The sequence below is a fragment of the Brassica rapa genome, chromosome A05 (assembly GCF_000309985.2).
Source record: "Brassica rapa cultivar Chiifu-401-42 chromosome A05, CAAS_Brap_v3.01, whole genome shotgun sequence".
NCBI lineage: Eukaryota > Viridiplantae > Streptophyta > Magnoliopsida > Brassicales > Brassicaceae > Brassica > Brassica rapa.
The window spans coordinates 26,700,482-26,722,572 of NC_024799.2; the positions used below are offsets into that span (position 1 = coordinate 26,700,482).

General features: G+C 36.8%; 3 protein-coding genes and 1 long non-coding RNA gene across 5 annotated transcripts; 2 read left to right on the forward strand and 2 right to left on the reverse strand.

The window, feature by feature from the left end:
* Positions 1-6,203: 6,203 nt before the first annotated feature.
* LOC103854470 (prolyl 4-hydroxylase 2) lies at positions 6,204-8,336 on the reverse strand. The gene is made up of 7 exons (XM_009131409.3): positions 8,003-8,336; positions 7,869-7,926; positions 7,663-7,767; positions 7,205-7,262; positions 6,895-7,070; positions 6,744-6,813; positions 6,204-6,676 (listed from the first exon to the last, which is right to left on the reverse strand). Exons 1-7 carry the CDS (start codon positions 8,143-8,145, stop codon positions 6,381-6,383), a joined length of 906 nt encoding a protein of 301 aa, XP_009129657.1. The 5' UTR covers positions 8,146-8,336; the 3' UTR covers positions 6,204-6,380.
* Positions 8,337-8,410: 74 nt separating this feature from the next.
* LOC103854469 (SAC3 family protein B) lies at positions 8,411-16,529 on the forward strand. 2 transcript variants are annotated; one of them, XM_009131407.3, is made up of 20 exons: positions 8,411-8,747; positions 9,001-9,081; positions 9,219-9,311; positions 9,491-9,583; positions 9,744-9,836; positions 9,942-9,992; positions 10,182-10,346; positions 10,643-10,765; positions 10,995-11,204; positions 11,400-11,609; positions 11,691-11,938; positions 12,125-12,225; positions 12,326-12,541; positions 12,642-12,869; positions 12,947-13,038; positions 13,113-13,206; positions 13,287-13,379; positions 13,481-14,328; positions 14,405-14,522; positions 14,644-16,529. In XM_009131407.3, the coding sequence occupies exons 1-20, from the start codon at positions 8,647-8,649 to the stop codon at positions 16,378-16,380; spliced, it is 4,995 nt and encodes a 1,664-aa protein (XP_009129655.1). In that variant the 5' UTR covers positions 8,411-8,646; the 3' UTR covers positions 16,381-16,529. The 2 variants fall into 2 exon arrangements, with proteins under 2 accessions (XP_009129655.1, XP_009129656.1); XM_009131408.3 differs by lacking the exon at positions 9,942-9,992 and having other exon boundaries at positions 14,644-16,380.
* Positions 16,530-16,752: 223 nt separating this feature from the next.
* LOC103854467 (probable galacturonosyltransferase-like 4) lies at positions 16,753-19,232 on the forward strand. The gene has a single exon (XM_009131406.3). The coding sequence runs from the start codon at positions 17,850-17,852 to the stop codon at positions 18,894-18,896; it is 1,047 nt and encodes a 348-aa protein (XP_009129654.2). The 5' UTR covers positions 16,753-17,849; the 3' UTR covers positions 18,897-19,232.
* An 803-nt stretch (positions 19,233-20,035) lies between these two features.
* Positions 20,036-22,074, reverse strand: LOC103854466. The gene is made up of 2 exons (XR_630545.2): positions 20,459-22,074; positions 20,036-20,294 (listed from the first exon to the last, which is right to left on the reverse strand). It is a non-coding gene; the product is annotated as an uncharacterized LOC103854466 (long non-coding RNA).
* Positions 22,075-22,091: the final 17 nt, after the last annotated feature.

Consider the following 22,091-nt stretch of genomic DNA (forward strand, 5'->3'; position numbering starts at 1 on the left):
AAGAGCCAAATCTACCAGGTTCTGCATGTGCTCACGGCCTGTAATCTCAATACCGTAGAAGCGTACATCAAGATCAACCTGAGAGAAAAAGACAGTTTCCCCAGGGTAGGTTTCTCCATCCACGTAGAAACCCTATATACAATGATAACTTTAGGATCCATAAATGTTGTATAATTCTTCTCAGAGTGATTAATTTATCATAGAAAAGTATAACCTTGCTACGGTTCATCTTTGGTCTATAAAGACGCATTAGTTTAATTTCCTCTTCGATGGGACACATTCTCTCTGGGGGTTGGTACTCGGATTCATCATCAAAGCTATCGACGTCCCATGCTTGGTCGCTTCCGCGGCTAGATGCATTACTATCGGTGGAAGAATCACTGGATACACAATCCTCGTACCTGGGCACGTGTATAACTGGAGGAAAAAAAAAACAAATTTGAGATCAAACAATAATGCTTAATGAAAAAAATTCAAGAACTGATAAACTAATTAATAACTGTATACCTTTTGGTTTAGGAGTTGGTCTGCAGAAGAGGCCGTGGGCTCGGTTTTGCCATGGCATCTGTTCTGTTTTAGCTTGATATTCAACAAGATCTCCATCTGGAGTCTCTCTGGCCATGAAGGTGATGTAGGATTTGACTGAACAGGAGACTGTGCAGACAACAGCCTTCACAATAGACACACATGTAAGAGACAGCCCCTGCTGGCAAGAAAGAGCAAATATTATATCACAGGAAACATTGTTTCAAATAATTAGGGGATAAGCTACAAACGTTGATTTTGTTGTATTTGTCCACGGTCAAATCGACATTGTTTTGCATGTAGGCTCGCCCAGTAAGACCGCTCTTAAACGGTTCATCAAGATCAATAGGATAGAGTTCTCGGTAGGCTACTCTCCCAGGATAGTTTTCTTTATCCACGTTGAAACCCTAAAGAATCAACATTTAAAAGAAAAGATTTATAATTTGTTGTACCCAAGTGCTGAGTTTGTATATTGAAATCAATAAGAGGTAAGAAGGTATACATTGCTCTCGTACATCTGAAGCCTGTATCGACGCATCTTTTGAGCTTCCTCATCGTTAGGGTCGATCTTCTTATTGGGTATGAATTCATCTCCATCGTCGAAACTGTCCACGTCCCATTCTTGGAACCCCTCACGGCTAGACACGTCGCCGTCTATGTCCTCTTCATCCCGGCCCTCTCCGCCGCTCCCTGCGTCACCAACATCTTCGACTTCATCCGCCTTGCGCTTCCTATGAGAAGTAAACTGTTGATTCTCCTCGGGGGTCTCCATCATGGGATCATCTTCCCCGCCGCAATCCATGTTAACCCTAGATCGAACCCTATCACTTTTTACGTGTTGTATATTGCCAATGACCCTATCCATGTTATGTGTTGTTTTACTCCTCTCCTCGACGTAATTACTTTATTGTAATAAAATAACCGTTTCAAACACTTTATTATTTATTCTCAAGCTTATGTAATGAAAAAATCCGAAAGATGTAAACACTACAAGAAAAAAGGCTTTTGTTAGCGGACGAAAAATGCTATCTAAAGATATGATAGCGGTTTATGAAGCGCTGTATCATCGCCCGTCATAATAGGTCAAACACATTAGATAGCGGTTTTTGGTATTGTTATCTTATAGTCATATACTATAGCGTTCTTTTGCGTGCAATTAAATATTTTTTATTAGCGTTTTATTTTTGCTATTATATATTATTAAAATTTTAAAAAAAAAAATTAAAAAGAAGAAAAATCACAAAATACAGTTAAAATATATAATATATTAAATTATTTTTACAAAATAATTGAATTTGGTTTACATATTAAAGTAGGTTTACAAAATTAACCTAATTAAAAACTAAACGTAAAAAAAAAATACAGTTCACCGCTAAACCTAAAAACCCTAACTCCTCGCGCCTCCATCTCCTTTGCCGCGGAGCTCCAACAGCCGCCTCCTTTACCGGATCTGTCAACCACCATCACGAACTCCTCCACCATCGACGCTTCAAACCAAGCTGTCAGCTACGACATCTGCTTTCCTCCTCCATCCTCGACGCTTCAGCCACGCCGTCAGCCACGTCCTCCATCGCCATGCTCTCCGCCAGATCAGGTCCTCATCTGCCATATTCCTCCATCCTCGACGCTTCAGCCATGTCCTCCGTCGTCCTCCTCCATATTTTATCTCTGTTAATTGTCAGCAGCCTCTGCCTTCATACAAACGAATCAGAATTGATATAGAAAAAGAACAAAAAGATGGAAACTTGAGAGACATTTGAGAGCGAATAACAACTTACAACTGAGTTGATTTGTTGTAGAGAGAAATCACTCCGTGGATTTTTTGTAGATTTGTTGTTAATTGTGTGCAATAACAGAGAATCGTGAGAGATGAGAAACTGTAAAGGAAGAAAGAAACAGATGAGATCTATCGCGCGTGTGTGTGTGATGAATCGTGTGTGTGTGTGATAGATGGTGAGAGATGAGGCTAGTGAAACCCAGAATCTGAGACTTGTGAAAGAAAGAGATCGATAGAGTATAGATGAAGAGAAATGAAAAGATAGATTAATTCTTATCCGTTGGATTACAAATAATCAATGGTTTAAAATATTAATCCAAATTTTGAGGAACTGACCAATAAGAAGAAAGGTGGAAGATCACAAAGGAGTGATTTTGAGCCTTTGGATCAAAATCAATCAATGGCTAAAAAATAACTAATAAAGATTATACTTTTATTTATCTATAATTATTTAAAAATGTCTAAATTTAAATAAATATATATAGAATTTTAACTAAAAGTTTTCCATTTGAATTTTGTGGTTATGTGATTTAAAAACTAATTTGATAAAAAGATTTTAAATGCAAGTATTTCTTCATTTTTTGTTGTTTCTTTGTTTTAGTGGTTTTTTATTTTCGAAATGTATAATGTAAAATTTTATATGTTGTATATAGTTTGAGAAATATATTATATATAAATATATATTATAAAATTATATTTTATTTAAAGTTTGAGGTTTAATGTTCTATCACATAGGTTGAAGTATGTGGTTTAGGGTTTATGGTTAAAGTTTGAAAATAGATATATTGCTTAAGATTAAATTTTTTTTTAAAATAAATTAATTTTAAGATTTGGAGTTTACGTTTTCAAGTATTATAAGCTTATTGTATTAGAATTTAAAGTTTGTGTATAGAGTTTAGGGTTTAAAAACTTGTTTAGGGTTTAGGGATTCAAAATATCAAACATAGCGTTTTAATTATAAGTGTTACGGAAATCAATACATAGCGTTTCTTACCTAAAGTGCTATGTAAACTATGTATCAGAAAATTTAAAATTCAACCCAACTAAAGATAGCGTTTCCATTTTTAGAAACGCTATCTAAAACTAAAGGATGTATCAACCATAGCAGAAACGAAAAAAACGCTATCCTACTCCGTTATAAAAACTCATTTTTCTTGTAGTGAAAAGTAGTGCTTAGCTTAATCTACACGTAAAAGACTGAAAACGATCGCATTGATAGGCAGACCTAAACGATCACAACCTCTAGTGAGAGAGAAACGAGAATCGAACAAAACATAGCCAAGATTAAGACATAACAATAAGAGATGAACTGATTCATATCTTTTGGTTAGTTATTCAGATTTTACTGGCCAATATAATACTACCAGACAGTTAAACTCTAGCATCAAAACATTATTACCGAAACGACATATAATGGTAATCAAGGATTCTACATACATTGTCCAACCTTGGTGTTTGGCTATCAGTTTAGTCAAGTAAATTATACACAACGATAAACCTGTTTGATTTAATATATTTGTTTGAATGATCGAAGTCGTAGGAGGGGGACATCGTATCAGACTCCTAATCTATCACAATCAGTTACCAAACACAAAAAAAAGAGAGAGTAGGGACTGGTCAAATCGTCATGTGCTTAAAATATTATAGAATATAACCACCGACCCAAGAGAAGTATTCATTTTAATCATCAATTTAACTAAATTCGGTTTGAAGCCATGATGCATGGTCGATTAGGATCAATCCCAATTATGGATTTAGCTATCTGAATAGTCGTTTATGATTTGCCTTGTTAGGCCAAACAATTCAAATGATGAAGTATTAGGCTTCTTTAAAAGATTTCTAGAAAAGGACTCAAAAGATGTACCATTGTTAGGCATTTGTTGGTTCCTCATTTAGATAGACACACGAGTGAATGAATTAGGAAAGACATAGGAAGCTCGTAGGTTTAGCTTGTTGGGTAAGAAACTATAAACTCGAATTCTTTCTATAGCTTGCTGTTCAAATGTTCGCGCTATTGTCCTTTGTGAATAGTTAATGAATGAGTGCATTATTCTATGTATAACTAGAAGTTTAAACTCACACTCATTGTTGCTACAATTTACCAATTATGTCATTCAAATCAGCACGATGACATTTAATTAATCCGGATCAAACCAAGTATCAAACATATAACATATATAAGACTGATATTGGTTGACCCCTACAATTAGGTCTACTAAAAGACCGAAGATGCATTTCAAAACAAAATATAGCTCTTCTACTCCAGTTGGATACTTGTTCATCACAACTCACAAGCTTGATTATAAGCTCAATCTGCAATTCAGTCCACAACAACAAAAATTCAAATACAAGAGATCAAAATTTACAAAAATGTAAGTTAGTTGTGGGGTTTTTATAATATACTGGATAGAAAACCTTTGAATTTTGGAGTTGGTCTGCAAAAGATGACATGATATTTATGACTATGTTGGCATATAATATCATGACTATGCTGTGAAAAGAACGCCACAAACAACAAATAACATTTTGGACCGTAAGCATAAACTCAAAGTTACAAAATTGTTATTCAAATAACCACAAACTTTGTCAATAGTTTGTTCTTGTAAATGTACAACATATGCACACTTTTGATTGGAAGTTGTATAACATCATAAAAGATTGGAGGTTGATTTATGGCTTGGACCATTGATAGAGCAACGAGAATGTAAAATATTTGTATAATAGCTTTAATTATTGTAGATGGTCAAGTTTTTTCAAATTAATCTATTTACCTTTTTGAAAATCTCAGCCATCTGTTCGACAATAGTTTTGGCCAGACTGATAGAAGCAGCACACAAGCACACAATATATTGGTTGGCAATCCTCTGTCATACATACAAATTGCTATTGATGACTTGGTTAGCAAAATTAAAAAAAAAAAATCACAAGTTTGAAGCGAGTATTCAAGGTGATTAAAGATCCAATGATCCAAAAAGTATCTTCCACTTCCCACTTAAACACATTTTTAGCATATGAAGTTATTAGATTATTTATTACTTCTTTTAAAATGATTTTAAGTTTGTTTGTTGTTCTCGTAGGCTAACCTAAGAAGACAAAGACAATGACATGAAACTTTGGTAGTGAGGAGGCTGCATATTGGATTTTTATCGCATCAAAGCTAGAGATTTCTCCACTTGACATCATTATCGATATAGATGTCAAATTCGATGCACTCAAAGACGTAAGTGGTTATATGTTAATTAATGATGTCGTTTTGAGATGCATAAAAGACACTACTAATTTTAACTGTACTGTTGTTACTTTTGATCTCATGGATTTTATAGAATCAGGGTTGTTCCACTCAATGCTGATGGAACTGTATTGAGACATACATTGATGGTGATAACACATGGACACATCGAAGAAAGGCAAGACTTTTTCATTGTGGAGAATTCATGAGGTAAGAGCCGGGGTGTCAATGGATATGTGAGGCTTATAATTGATGATCGCATGCACTGCTTGGCATTTTATCCATATATGCAAGAGATCTTCATACCATGTTATCTAGTTTATGGGTTGATTTGGAAAATGCCGAGTATGTACACAGCTAAGTGAAGAATGTGAGATGGAGTTTTGTTTTTCTTTATCTAAACAAATGAGTATGTTTACTTTGAAACATTCATAATCAATACCATGAAACTATGCATGCCATCTGATTTTAGTGATGTTATCTTAATGTCAGTGTAACACTTGTTCAAAGTTAAATTGATACAATAGTTTGTACTATTACTTGCGATTGAGCCCTCACGTTAAAAATTATAATGGTTAATATTGTTTATCCCCTTAATGAATAATTAATTTCATTTATTATATTATCAGTTATTTATCTTTTTATTTTTATTAATTTTGGATAATAACACAATCAATAATATTTTTTGGATAATGATAATATAGAAAAAAATCCAACTGATTCAAGAACAAGAGACGATCTCTTCATCATAACACACAACTCCTTCAGAAACAAGAAAATGACAAAACAGAGATTGATCAATTTAAAAAGAACTTAAATGTTACATTGCAACAAATAATTTAAAACTCTTTAACAAGCTTTACAGCTACGCCTGCAGTTTCCAGGGAGCTCTGGAGTTCCCACCATATACTCTGGGTTCTTTGCGCACTCTCCAAGCACCGCCCATCTCTCACAGCTCTCGTTTACATCCGCACAGCTACCGTCATGCGTCACAATCTTATCGAACGAGTCCACGTGGATCCACTTGGTCGCTGACCATTTCTCTCCTTCGATCACAGGACAGCCTCCGTGAAGGCTCAATGTATCTGGGGTTGCGTCTTGGTGGAGGTTGAAGAACAGCAGTGCATCTCCTTTCTTCGGTTTCACTAAATAAACGTAACACAGTGAATCAAAACATGTTTTAGAACACTCTCAGAGATAATAATAGCTCACCAGCAATTCCTTTCTTTGCGCAATCAGAAAGGTCGTCTTTGTTTACTGAAAGCTGGCGGCGGGAAGACTCCTGAAGACAAAAGTTTTCATCAGACAGAACCGAGAAACAATACAAAGGAGCCATTGTAATGATGTAAGTGGGAATACAAACCACTGCATCAGGGAAAACAGTTTCTCCACCCTTTGTGACATTGGAAAGATACATGAGAACGGTTGCAATGCGGTGTCCACCACGGGCGATGTTGACTTTGTCGTGGAAGTAGTCAAAGTGAGCGTCGTATTTTTGACCGTGCTCATATCTCAATACCTGAAGGTCTTCTCCATTTTCTGTTAACCAGAGAGTGTAAAGGCCTTAGAAATAATAATACTAATATATTCTGAAAAGTTGAGGTTCCTTGTCACTTGATCCTTCTGAAATAGATTGAATCACTAATTAAACCGTTCAGAAATGTTTTTGTTACCTTTTGGGAGGAATGTCCATGTGGAGAGCTTATCCTCTATACCGGAAACAATAGGATCCTGTGATTAAGCAAATAAAGCTTTACATGAAGATCTAATAGTACAAAAAACATAAACCATGATTGATCATCATAGATACAACTTCGTTGACAAACAACTAGCTCTGGTAAGTAAGCACTAAGCAGAAATGACAAATCAAGATCCAGGAGGTTTATTTAGAAAGATTCATACAAAAACATGATCATTGTAACGCAAAATCAAATCTAATATGTGTGTAAACTCTTCGGTTGGATTAGAGATCTAATTCATCAGACTTGGTGAGGTTTAGACTTTTCAGATCCATTATTAACTGGATCAACATCAGATCAGAGATTTAAAGTCGATTTGCATAAGAATATAATAATCAAAAAGACCAATGCCTAGTGGAGAAAGACAGTGAGATGAAAGAAGAAAAAGTCACCTTTCCTTTGGAGATAAACGTGCCGGAGCTGGTCCGAACGTCACTGACTTGACTGTCCCCATTGTCGTTATCAGCAACCGCAGATCTCTGCAGATTCTCTCTCGCCTTTTTCCCCGGAAAACCAAAAATCAGAAACTGAAAATTAGCACATTGAAGAGAGAAAAAATTTCACAATTGAGCTCAGAATTTGAATAGTGAGCACTTACAAGGGAGATCAGATGATCACATTCCAGGTCCGTTAGAAAACCTTCATACACAAATGCCCTGAAGACAAAAACACCGATTCATCAGACAAGACTCAAAGCTTCCAACTTTACTTAGGATTGAGGAAAAATCAAACCTGGGTTTTGAAGAAACTTGTTTGACTTTAGAAGGGTTGATGATAGAACTCGGAGAACTAATCAGAGCAGTTGATGACTGAAGCACGACAAGGAAGACGGCGACGAGCAACATCCTAATCAATCCGCGGCGAGACATTGACATTAGCTCTCGGGTCAAGAAGGAAGAAGACGTAGAGAGATCGAAAATTGGGAATGATTTACTTTTTTTTTTTTCCAAGAAAATAATAAAGAGGGAAAGTTTTTTATTTTTTTGTTCTTATCGGAAAAAATGTCAACGGTCGTGAAAAGTTGATGCTCGCTCTACCTAATGAGATGGCGGCGACATGCGCACGTCGTTTTGCAATCATGTTCTTCAAAAGGAATAATGTTCATAAAAAAAATAATTGTTTCTTTCTTGGCTGCTTTCCCGCGATAAAGCCCATTAGAAATAAAGAGTCAAGGCTTACTCTATTAAAGCCCATTTAAAACAAAAAGCCCATTTTAATTTCGAAACCTTAAAGCGACGTCGTATATGTAAAAGCTAAATCATCCTCGCCGGGAAGTTCCGACGGAGAAACAGAAAACTCGATTCCTTTTTTTTTTGTCTGGTTTTGATTTTAGCCGGCGACGAATGTGAGCGAAGGAGCTTAAAAAAATCAAGGAGATGGCGTTTAAGCCTTTCGGGAAAGATGTAGGACCGGCGATGAGCTCCAAGCCGTCGCCGTTTACAACGTTCGGCGCTTCTGATCCTACTCAATCCACCAGGTGTGTGTTCTTCGATTCCCTATGTACGTAGCTATGCCTAGGGTTCTTAGATTGATTTCACGCTTAGGATCACGCGAAAGTATCACTTAGGCAGCTCTTAGCTTCAGGTTTTGAACCTCAGTTGCTTACTCCGAATGTAGTATGTAAGTTTTCTTGCTGTTTTCCTTAGGAGGAGCTGCTGGTGTTGTTTGTAATCTTAGGTTTGTGCTCTCTTTTCCTTGAATTGAATTCTAACCATGTGATTGTCTTGTAGTGATTCTCCGATTCAGCCAGCGACATCTCAACACCATTCAGGGTATGCAGGACGATCTTTCGGACCAGGTGGTATTCAAAGGTTAGACTAGACCTAGCTCTACAGCTTCTGTTTCTTTATATCCGAGAGAATGTTAGGTTGTTTGTTAGCCATGAGCATTTTATTAACTTCCTATGTCCTTCACGTTCTAACCTGCGTATCGAAACTTTTGCTTGTAGTGGTCCTCCAATCCAGCGAGCACCGTCTCCTTCAGCTTCTCAAAACCCTTCACCCTTTGTAGGGCAACCTTACCGACCAGGTGGGGTACAAAGGTTAGACATTCTTAACTGTATGGTTTTATCTTCTTCCATTGATCTTTCAATTTTTATGTGCCTGACGATGATGTGAGGGTGGTTACTTGTTTAATTAGTTTTTTTTCCTTGTACTCTCTGGTTTTTGTCCTCGTTTAAATTCTAGCTTAAATTGTTATGTTTTTTGTTTTTGCTTGCAGTAGTCCTACAATGAATCGAACATCACCACCTGTGGCTTTTCAAAATCCCTCACACTCCTCAGGACAATCTTACCGACCTGGTGGAACTCAGAGGTTAGAAATTCTTATTCTTATGGCTTCTTTTTCCCTCCTTAAGTGTGTTGGGAAAGTTCTGATCTGATAATCTGGTGATGGGATTAACCAAGTTATATACGTTTTGGTAAAAGTTCTGCTTGAATCTATTGAATGGAACAGTTAAATGCGATGTTTTCAGGAGCCCAGGACCTGTCAATCTACATTGGGGTCCAGAAGCTTTTCCACGTCCAAGCACCTCTGTGAGACCTTACAAATTTCCTGGAGTTCAGAGGTAAAAGTTTACATGTGATATTTTCTGACTTAGAAGACTGTCATGTCCACAGCTTGGCAGCAGTGTTGATTACACAATTCAAATTATTTCAGTTTCCTGCATTAGATCGTATAATAGCAGTAGGAAGACAGAGCAGGGTTTGGCGGAGTGCTACAGGTTCCTCTGCCCATCTGAATGCCTTATGGATAAGGGATTACTATTGCAGGGGCTTTGAAAACAAAACGAGATCATGTCGCCGAGATCATCTGAATGCCTTATGGATTTGGCTTATATACTTTAGGAACAAGCTGTTGGATTCTTCTTGACGAGTTCCCTGAATCTCACGTGCTTCGTTCTTCCTCGCAGGCCTACTTTAAATCCTCAGTTTGGGCATGATGAATCTAGGAATTTCCAAAACGATCATAGTGAACGTAGTCTAGCCACGTCTTCAGCTAGTACATCACACACTCTTTCCAGAAGTGTAACTGATGTTGTTGAGATTGGTCGATCACAAGATTCAAAAAGGAAAAGGTTGTTTATGCCATTTCCTTTAGATGAAGGCCATTAATGCCAGCAAGCTCTAGACATTATGCCTGTTCTGTAGCACTATCATATCCTTGACTTTCTTAACATTTGTCCATTTGCGAGAGTTTGTACACCTTCTGTGTTATGCGTTATGTACTGTTCTTTTTCGGATTTCAAAAGTTTAATGTGTGGTTATGGTGTTAGAAAATGAATTTTCGCACACGGATGGCTGTGATGTTTGGTGATCTCATGATTTTTGATGTAACTAATTTCAATCTAAAAATCCTCACCTTTAATTGCAGTCGTTCAGATGTTCTTCCTGATCGGAGTTTAGGGGTTTCTCGAAGAAACCATTCGCCAGGATCAGGTTTTGGGAATGGCAGATTGGTAGATGATTTCCAGCAGTCATCTAGTCAAACTTGGATGTAAGCTTTTTATCCTCTTGTCGGTGTCATAATTGTTTTGGTCTATCCCTCCCTCTCTTGCTGTTTGTAAAAAAGAAGATGTCATGGAATATCTCAAATGTGTTATTATATATAGTAATTTGAACCATGCGTGTGTCTTTTCTTCCTTGATTTTTATACTGATTATAAGTTTGTCGTCTTACTGATTTCTGAAACTTGCGTCCTGGTACCTTTTCTCATGTTTTCGTAGACGCTCTCCATCTTCCGCGGACAATAATCCGGTGAGGTCGAGGATCAATCCCAATCGGTTGATCCATCAGGAACAAAGCCCAAGCTCTTCATTCCCTTATGCACATGAAGCAGCTGAAACCCAGGAAGCCACAAAAAGAAAATCTTCGGTTACACCTTCTGATAGTCCTCTTCATAACAACCCAGTATTTTCTCAAGATGATACTCGAAGGTACTTTTGTCTTTAGAAAGTTGGAGTATGAGCGTACTTACCTTAAATTTAAATGGTTGCATGAAAAAATTACACTGCTAGCCTGTGAAGTCATGCTTATGTCTCTTGCAGTTTTATCTTTTCTTGCAAAAATTCTCTGTCTAGTTGGATGTGCCTTAAGCTTGCTCTTAGTAAAACATGCTGTTTGTATGACAGGTCATCGACATCTCCTCCTGGCACAAAGTCATTTATGCTTTCAAGAAGCTCAGATTCCCAATTTACTGGGCAGTCCTCTGTAAATAATTTCAGTAATGCGGTTAAGACAAGTAGTTCACCTGCAACAAAAAGGACGAGATCTCCACCTTTGAATCCAGTGGAGGATGATATCCAGGGAAACTCTTTTCTTTCTCAAAGCTTTACTGAAGGGTAAATTAAACCACTACTGACTCTTTGTATTAATATGTGGACCAGTTCTTAAGTTTTCTGAACTTTGTTCATTTTCTACAGAGAAGAGCAAGCCAGGGCAAAGAGACTGGCCCGCTTCAAGGGTGAACTGGACCCTGTTCCAACCCGACCTGTTGATACTCAACTTGCTAAATCATCTCCAAATAAAACTGTGAAGCCCCTGGACAACAAGCAAATATTCAATTCACAGGAAGCAAATAGGGATGTCCACAAGGGAGATGCTTTATCTGATTTTGAAAGCTCGGAGCAGCCCTCTCTTATCGTTGGATTATGCCCTGACATGTGTCCTGGTAAGCATAAGCTTGAGACATGCTTATGAAACGACAACTGAGTGTATAGTCTTTGGTTTTATTTAATCTGATTAGAAAAGAAATGAGTCGCGAACAATATTGATTTTCCCCATATTTGATGTCTAGTTGGAGTGAGTAATGTGATTGTAGAACAAATATATTGAGGAATTTTTATCATCTTCCCAGAGTCGGAACGGGGAGAGCGTGAAAGGAAAGGTGACTTGGACCATTATGAGCGTGTGGATGGAGATAGGAACCAAACGAGCAAATCCCTTGCTGTGAAGAAAGTAAGTTTACCTTTTTCAGAACAATTAAGCGCACATTCTTTGTTTAGATGACATATGCTAGACCACCCATTCACTGTGTTGTAAATCTGCCTTTGAATAGTATACCAGGACGGCGGAGCGAGAAGCCATTTTGATTCGACCCATGCCAATCCTACAGAATACTATGGAATATTTGCTGAGTTTGCTAGACCGCCCTTACAATGAAAATTTTCTTGGCATGTATAATTTCTTATGGGATAGGATGAGAGCTATTCGAATGGATCTAAGAATGCAGCATATATTCAACCGAGAAGCTATTACTTTGCTGGAGCAAATGGTCTGTGCTTTCTGATCTTATATAAAGCCTCATTAAACACGATGATAAGCGATATTCTGCTTTGAATGTGTGTTTCTTACTATTGATTTCCTTGTTACAGATAAGACTTCACATCATTGCAATGCATGAGCTATGTGAATATACTAAAGGAGAGGGCTTTTCGGAGGGGTTTGATGCACACCTGAATATTGAGCAGATGAACAAGACATCTGTTGAATTGTTTCAAATGTATGATGATCATCGGAAGAGAGGAATAACTATTCCTACAGAAAAAGAGTTCCGTGGCTATTATGCTCTTCTTAAACTCGACAAGCACCCTGGCTATAAGGTAAGTATTTTGGGCGAATGTTGGGGTAAAATTTTTTTTCCTAATTTCTTAACCTGACTATAAATTCTTCCTGTTAGGTTGAACCGTCTGAGCTTTCCCTTGATCTTGCCAACATGACTCCAGAAATAAGGCAAACTTCAGAAGTTCTCTTTGCCCGCAGTGTAGCCAGGTAGCCTTGAACTTCTTTTTGGGTGTTAGTTTGTTAATGTGATCTAAGTACTGAAACCACTTGTGCAATCACAGAGCTTGTAGAACTGGCAACTTCATTGCCTTCTTTCGCCTAGCAAGAAAAGCAAGTTATCTTCAAGCATGTATAATGCACGCTCATTTTTCTAAGGTAAGCGCTTATTTTTGATGAATTGCCGAATTGGTGTGTGGTTAATTCACCGAGATTTAAGCTTTATTATGTTTCATCAGCTAAGAACTCAGGCACTTGCTTCTCTACACGCGGGTCTCCAAAATAATCAGGGTCTCCCAGTTTCAGATACGTCAAAGTGGATAGGGATGGAGGTAATTTTCCATCGATTTACTTCTTGGCGTATCCCTGTCGTGGTCTATCACAGAGAAATTGCTTAGGGGTCTTACATTTTTCTTCCGGTGATGGAATACAGGAAGAGGACATAGAAGCCCTGTTAGAGTACCATGGATTTTCGATAAAAGAGTTTGAAGAGCCATACATGGTAAAGGATGACCTGTTTCTCCATGCTGATAAGGACTACAAAACAAAATGCTCAAAACTTGTTCACATGAAAAAGTCAAGAACCATTGTGGAAGATGTTTCTGCTCCATCGATAGAAGAAGATGTTCCTGCTTCCTCTCCGTTGTCATCCTTGTCGATAGAAGCAAATAAAGGATATCAACAGGAAACACCGCCTCCTCAAAGTCTTAAGAAACAAACATCACTGCGTCTAGTTGATAAAGAAATGGCCGATTCCAAGACTTCCCTCTTACTGGAGGAAGACAAGCCAGTGAAGACATCTGTTATAAATCCAGTGCGGCCATCTGATGTAAAACCAGCAGTGGATCAACAGAAAGGAAATCACTTTACGCCGGCTGGTGAATTTCATTCTCCCCCGAAGTTCTATTCTCCTGGATTTCCTCAAGCTGAATCCTTGAATTTGAAGAAACAACCTAATGACGGCCACACTAGTATATCTCCTGCGGAAATTAATTTTCCATTTGCAGAGCATATGCAAACGAATCTTGTGCCTGTACCTACTTTGCAACAAAGTCCGAAGTCTATGCCTATGGAGAATGTGTCTGTAGCTACCAAAATAGAGTCTCCAAGGAGTGTAGAAAACATATTCGCTTTGGAAGAATCAGTACCTGAAGCTGCGATGACTGTTACCTTGGAAGAGGGTTTCCATGACATTGAACAGGAAGACGAGGATGGACATGAGGACATCACAAGTCAGTATGACGAGGAAGTGGCGAAGGCCAAGCTCAAGTTGATCATAAGGTCTAGCAGTTCATGCAAGTTGATTCTTGGTTTATGTTACTTTTTGTTTAACTTTTCTTTTCTAAAATCTTCACAGATTATGGAAGCGGTGGTCTTCACGTCAAAGTGAATTGCGGGAGCGTCGACAGTTAGCTGCAGCTGCTGCACTGAATTCTCTAACCCTGGGCACTCCTATCAGACTCAGCAAAACTGATGTAAGTTTCAGTTTCCTTCCCTGTAACATGTGCTGATCAGTGTCAAGGAGGCAATAAAAGTCTTTTAAGGCATTTACTATTGAGGTTGGTAGTCTAATTTGGGTTCTCGCTTCATATACAGCAATCGAGAGCGTGTGGTGAGTTTGACATTGATCAAGCGATGAAGAGGAGATTTGAAGAACGGGAAAAATCATGGTCAAAACTGAATATTTCAGATGTGATAGCTGATATATTAGTCGAAAGGAATCCAGACTCAAAATGCATATGGTGGAAGGTCATCCTATGTACTCAGATTAAATCAGTTGACTCATCAAGTCAGGATACACATGCAGCAGCCAGTAGATGGTTATCATCAAAGCTTATCCCTGACACAGAACATACCATCTCCGATGCTAATCTGCTGTTTGCAGCTCCCGGTGTGTCGGTATGGAATAAATGGGTTGCAAGTGGGTCTGATTCAGATTCCAGATGCTGTCTCTCAGTAGCTAGGGATGTGGAATCTGATAATGATCCACGTGGTGCAAGCGCAGTTCTCTTCCTTGCATCTAAAGGCATCCCTTTGAATCTCCAGAGAGAACATCTTAACCGCATTCTTGAATCAGTACCCAACGGTTCACTCCTTCCCCTTCTCGTTCTAACCAGCTCAAGCAATGGAGAAAGCGTGGATCCCGATACAAATCTCGCCTCCGAGCTAGGCCTCCATGATATCGACAAATCAAAGATAGCAAGCTTCACCGTCGTTTCTATCGCTAATAACTCCCAGAAGGGACATGAAGTTCGTTTTTTCAGCGATTCACGGCTAAGGGACGGACTCAAATGGCTTGCGAGTAATTCACCTCCGCAACCAAATCTTCAGCACGTTAAACCGCGGGAACTTGTTCTGACGCATTTAAGTTTTTCTCTAGAGTTGCTTAAGCAGATGCGAGATCAGGAAGTTGGTCCTAACATCTGCATATCAGCCTTCAACGACGCATTGGAAACATCTAAAAGAAACATCGCTTCTGCTGCTGAAGCGAATCCGATCTGTTGGCCTGGCCCTGAGACAATGTTGCTCGAGGATAATAGAAAAGAACATTTAATGGCGAAGAGGTATCTACCCAACGTGGACTGGAGCAGTGCAGAGAGCATCGAACCACTCAACTCGGTCCTCGAGAACTGTAAGCTTCCTTGTTTTGAAGATGACTTCACATGGTTAACACTAGGATGTGCTTCTGGTGCTGAGATAGAGAACCATACGCAACGGCTCGAGGGATGCGTAGTTGAGTACTTGACACAGACGAGCAATCTCATGGGAGACTCATTAGCCAGCAAAGAAGCAAGAGTAATGCTACAGAGAAACGCTACCCTCGAACTCCATAACTCAAGCTACTACCATGTTATTCCGAGATGGATCGGGATCTTCCAGAGGATCTTCAACTGGCGGATAATGGGTGTGCTAGATTCGTCGTCTTCCTCAGCTTACGTACTGAAGTCAGATCTCACCATGTCAGCTTCAAGCTATGCTGTTAAGTTCTTGTCTGAAGATTCATTTTCTCGTCCAAATCTTCCATTGCTCCACGAAATGGTCCTAATCAGCTGCACCCCCTTGAAGTCGTCTCCTAAAGTAGAATCTGTTCAGACAGAGAGGCTTGTTGATGATCACAGAGACATAGATGAGTCAATGTTGGAGAAGACTAGAGAAGCTTCGAGAAGGATTGATATGATGATAACCGAGGATGATGAGTTAGCTGTTAAAAGAAAAAAAGCTGCGGAGAAGAAAACGGTGAAGGATAGAGATAGCGAGAGATTAAATGAACTGTTGGAGAAATGTAACTTGGTACAGAACAGCATAGCAGAGAAGCTCTGCATTTACTTTTGAACTTTCTTCGTCCCTTTTGTCGTTGATGTTGGTGTTACTTTAACTTGCTATATATGCTTGAATCTGTGACATAGAAAGAGTACAGAAGAAACAACCATCATCATTCATTACACAGGTTTTTTAACTGTACAGTGATAATTGTGATATCATCTGTTTCCTATTCTCTTGCTCTAACCACAGTTTGTATGATTCCGCTTTGAAAACAAACAAAATTTTTTTTTGACAAATCGATGACTTACTTTTCTCGTTTCATTTTCCTTCTGTAACGGGTCGGGTATCTCAAACATTTTCCTGACCCGGTAAGCTTTCACGAAAGTATCGTTACTTTCAGTTAATAGATAGCTTAATGGGCGTGATGTCTCTAATGGGCCTTTCTTACACATAGATTTACTATCACTTAAGTCTTCAACTGAAAGTTTGGCTTAATGGGCTTTATGATAATTAGGATAATGATAGAACACTTTACATACCCAAAAGTAAGGAATCGTAGGACCTAGTTAAAGACAGTGGCCCCATATCCATCACTCCTTTGCGTGACAGCTACGTTTCTTCGGTTTGGGGTCTTCTTCATTTATTTTCATATATAGATAGTACTAAAAGAAGCAACTTGTCTGTCTTTAGACAGTAAAGCACATGCACGCGCAAAAATTCTTGCACTGCACTCAAACACAAGCATAGAATATTCAATATTCTGCAGTCTTTTACGATATATCTCCCCTCCCACGAATGCCCTTTATTTAAGCTCTCTTTTTATCACATGTATTTTATTAATTAAACTATTCTTTTAGCATATTGAGTCGGTTTCGATTTTCAGTTTTCTTTGCAAATATTTTTACTTGAACTTGAAAAAACTGTCACAATAACTCGTGTTGGTGTAAGCACGCATCTCTGATCTCTTTTTCGTTTTTGGAAAGCCAACAAGCCTTTTGTATTTGAAGCACTTTAGTAATCCAAAGACTTTCAATAGGTTTGGTTAATACATTTATACCAAATTAAGTGAAGAGACTTGAAATATCTAGATCTATTTAAAAAGAAAACATTTGTTTTTTTCTTATCGAACTACATGAAAACCGTATGCTTTACAATTTTAGAACAAAGTTGTTATTCTAATTTTAGAACTTTATAAAAAAAACCGCCGGCACAATCAACTAAACGACAGCAAAGCAAATTGATTAGCACAATCTAAAAAGTCTCCCCAATTTAATCAGACAACCGGCTTCTCTTCTTCTCTATTTCATAGGAAATAGATTTTTTGTGACAAAAGATTGTGTGGAAAACACTCCGAACTTCAATCTCTTCCTCACATTCCTACTGCTAATAAAACAAGCCTCTCCTCAAAACCCTTTATTCTAGCCCCTCCCCTACCAATGGCTCCTCTATTAACTATTCATCTTTTTAAATTGTAATAAACCTTTTTTAAAAAACCAAAAAATAAAAATAAAAGACTTTACCTGAGAATTAGGTTCAGGATGGCCTCAAGGAGCCTCTCCTACACACAACTCCTAGGCCTCCTGTCCTTTATCCTCCTCTTGTTCACAACCTCCTCAACCGCGGTTCGTGTTGGAGTCATTCTCCATAAGCCCTCTGCTCCAACCCTTCCTGTATTCAGAGAAGCCCCAGCTTTTAGAAACGGTGATCAATGTGAGGCTGATAAGATTCATATAGCCATGACTCTAGACACAAACTACCTCCGTGGAACAATGGCTGCCGTCTTGTCTCTCCTACAACATTCAACTTGTCCTGAAAACCTCTCTTTTCATTTCCTCTCCCTTCCTCACTTCGAAAACGACCTCTTCTCCAGCATCAAATCAACTTTTCCTTACCTAAACTTCAAGATTTATACGTTCGATCCAAACCTAGTCCGCAGCAAAATCTCCAAGTCCATCAGACAAGCACTTGATCAACCTCTAAACTACGCGAGAATCTACCTCGCGGATATCATTCCTACCAGCGTCGACAGGATCATATACCTAGACTCGGACCTTGTCGTGGTCGACGACATAGAGAAGCTATGGCATGTAGAGATGGAAGGTAAAGTCGTGGCAGCTCCCGAGTACTGCCACGCGAACTTCACCTACTATTTCACAAAAGCTTTCTGGTCGGACCCGGAACTAGTCAAAGTCCTTGAAGGTAAACGCCCGTGTTATTTCAACACGGGCGTTATGGTCGTGGACGTTGGTAAATGGAGGAGAGGGATGTACACACAGAAGGTAGAAGAGTGGATGACGGTACAGAAGCAGAAGAGGATATACCATTTGGGATCATTGCCTCCGTTCTTGCTGATATTCGCCGGAGATATAAAAGCTGTTGATCACCGGTGGAACCAGCATGGTCTAGGAGGTGATAATTTTGAAGGGAAATGTAGAACGTTGCATCCAGGTCCGATAAGTCTTCTTCATTGGAGTGGGAAAGGGAAGCCATGGTTGAGATTAGATTCAAGAAAGCCTTGTATTGTTGATCATCTTTGGGCTCCGTATGATTTGTATCGTTCGTCAAGACATTCATTAGAAGAGTAGAGGCAAACAAAAAAATATAAAGAAGATGGCACATATATATACTAGGAGATGGAGAAGATCCATGCATGGAGCGATCGAAGAGAGCCAAAAAACACGTGTAGCAAAAAAAGAGAAACCAAGAGAGAAAGATTTTGTAACACACACTCCTAATGTAAACAAGACGTTGTGCATATTGAGCTTGGTAGTGGGATGAGATATCATGCATATGGACATTTTTTTCCTCCTTCGTTTCATGTTTGTTTTGTTCTACCTCTCTTTGCTTCGACGTGTAATATTGTATATAGGGTAGTATTACTGCGAAACTGGAGGATTGAATTCATTCTTTATTAATTCAAATGTCTAGTATGTGATTATGTTAGAAACCGTAAAAGGGTCATTATATATAATCTGCTTCTCCTCAAACCCTAGTTGAGGTATAGAAGAAATGTTACCAGGATAAAATCATGCACGTCTCGATTTACCTAGGTGTAAAAGGAGTAACTGTAAGAGATTCCGAGCTTGCTATGCTGCTTCACTGAATTAAAATCAAAGCAGTTGACTGTTCTTCACTGATTTAAACCTTCTCTTTGATAGGGCAACTTTAAGCAGCCATAAACTTGAATTTGGTTTACCCTGGTTTAGTAGTATTTTTGGTTTACTATTATACTAAGAAATGTTAAACCAAAAGTTTAAAGCGGCTTAACCATATGGTTGAAGGTTATGGCGGCAACGGATAAAAAAGGGAGATTTGCTTTGCTTTGATTACTTCTCATTCTCTCTCTCTCCTCTGCTTCTGTCTATCTATCTTCTTCTCCTTCATTGTAATCCTCAGATTGTATTCTCTCTCGTTCAATCATAAACCCTTTAGACCATTTCCAATGTATTTCCTTATTTTTTCCTCTAAAATAGAAATATTCTATAATAGAAAAAGATTTGTCTCCAATGTATTCATCTAAAAAGCAATCCCATATAACTTTTAAAAGATGACATGAAATATATTAACAAATTTGCTCAACTGTCCAAAGTGCTATGGAATGAAAACAAAATTTTATATTTTTTGTCTTATTTAAATTTAAGTGAAGTGTGCATTATTTTCGAGGGTTTATTATATATATATATATGAATATATATATATATAATTATTTTTTGTACCCACACCATGGATTAATATCTAACTTTTATCAATTATATTTTAGTTATGGAGATACAATACATCATATCAATGAAAACATGTACAATAGTGTCCAAAGTCTCCTTGCCTACCGTCTGCATCCCTACAATTGCAACGAGTATAGTAGTCGTCTCCTTCTTCGTTCAGAACTTCATAGAAGCATTGCTTGGCAGCTATGGTTGGATCTTCATGGCATATCCCCTTCGTAAGGTGGACAACAATTTCAGGGGCATGATCTTTTGCCTCCACTATTTTATATATCAACAACAAACGATTAGCTGGTGGATGAGAAAACTGATAATACAATAAATACAAGTTTGTATAAAACATTTTCCATCACAATGTTTTTTAATTACGTGAGTAACCAATCGGAAAAAATATATATATATATATATATATATATATATATTACCTTTTGTATTATGCAGCACGAAGAACATGAGAACACAAGAAACTACAAACAAAGTAGCAGATTTCATGATGCAAAATTTAATAAATGACTTTTATGCTTTCTTGTGTGAATTGTTTTGTTTAGTTCGTGCTGAATATTTTCTCATCACCATTGTTTGTATATATATATATATATATGGAGACACACAAAGATATTTTATATCCTTAGTCATTACATTAGAATTATATTTGACCAAATTAATTGCGCAATTAAGAGTCAAAACAAAAATATTTATGTATATTATTATTTGATAAGTGAATTTGCTGATTTGTCACTTTCTATATAATTTTAGGCTTAGTCAATAGTTTTCACAAATATATATTATTATATATATTTTAATAATAAACAGTTTTGGAAACATGGTCATATATTACAATATTTCAGATATACAATATTTGATATTATTTTATTTATTATTATATAAAAATTACATTTGATTTTAGGTGAGTCAATAATTTTAAGAATTTTTTTTTCATAAATAAATTTTAATAATATTATATATTAGATAATAACCAGTTTTAAGAAAACTATGATAATTATCATCTCTATTATCTTATTAATATTATATAAGAAGATTCTTCTCTTATATGTCATGCAAAGATCATATATTTTTATTTATTTAAAAAGTTATATATTTTTGAATTTTGTTCATATAATCTCATCGATGTCATATACAGTTTATTATTTTAATTTATTAGTGTTTAGTTTAAAAATAAGTTTTCTAACAATTTTAAATTATGCTAATATGTATTACCACAAAAACTCATGTTTATTTTCGATCAATACCAAAGCAATACTCGTCGTATGAGAAATATACAAAGAAACAAACTTACAAAGAAAAAATTATGAATGTTTTAAAACAAAAGAGATCTCCTAAACATGTTCTAAATATTGGTGGAATTATTGATTTATTGTAAATTAAAATTTTAATAAATAAAACAATCCTTATTTTATTGCTATATATATTTTGTTGTTATTTGGAAATAATATTTTCTATTATAAAGTTAAAATTTATAATTAAATGTTAATTAAACAAAAACATTTGTATAAAGATTTTTAAAAGATTTTTAGTATGTGAGTATTTTAAAAGTTTTGACTCAGTGATAAGCATATAAATTTTTTTTGATGAGAAACTTCGTCATATAAAAAAAATTGATGTTTGATTTAATTTTTTCAAGAACATTTGAATTAATCAAGTATAAACTAATAAATATTCGTAAGATGATTATGCCCACATGTGCAGACAAAACATTTAGTTTATTATTATTATAATAATCTAATGAAGATATATAAACATGTTTAGGTAATAAATATTTTTTCTCTACTTTTATGCATCCTTTGATATTCTAGTAATAATTACATATAGATTCTGATCTGGGATTTTAAAGCATGAATTTTCTATAATAAAATATAATTTACAATGCATTTAGTTAAAATTAAATAATTAACTATAAACAAACTTTTTGAATGAAATGGATTTGAAAATATTTTAAAAAAAAAACTCAAAAACCAACAGAAATGAGGCTAATAAATTTGCAAAACAATAACAATCAATTTTGGAAACGTACTAACCAATAATAATGAATTGTACAAA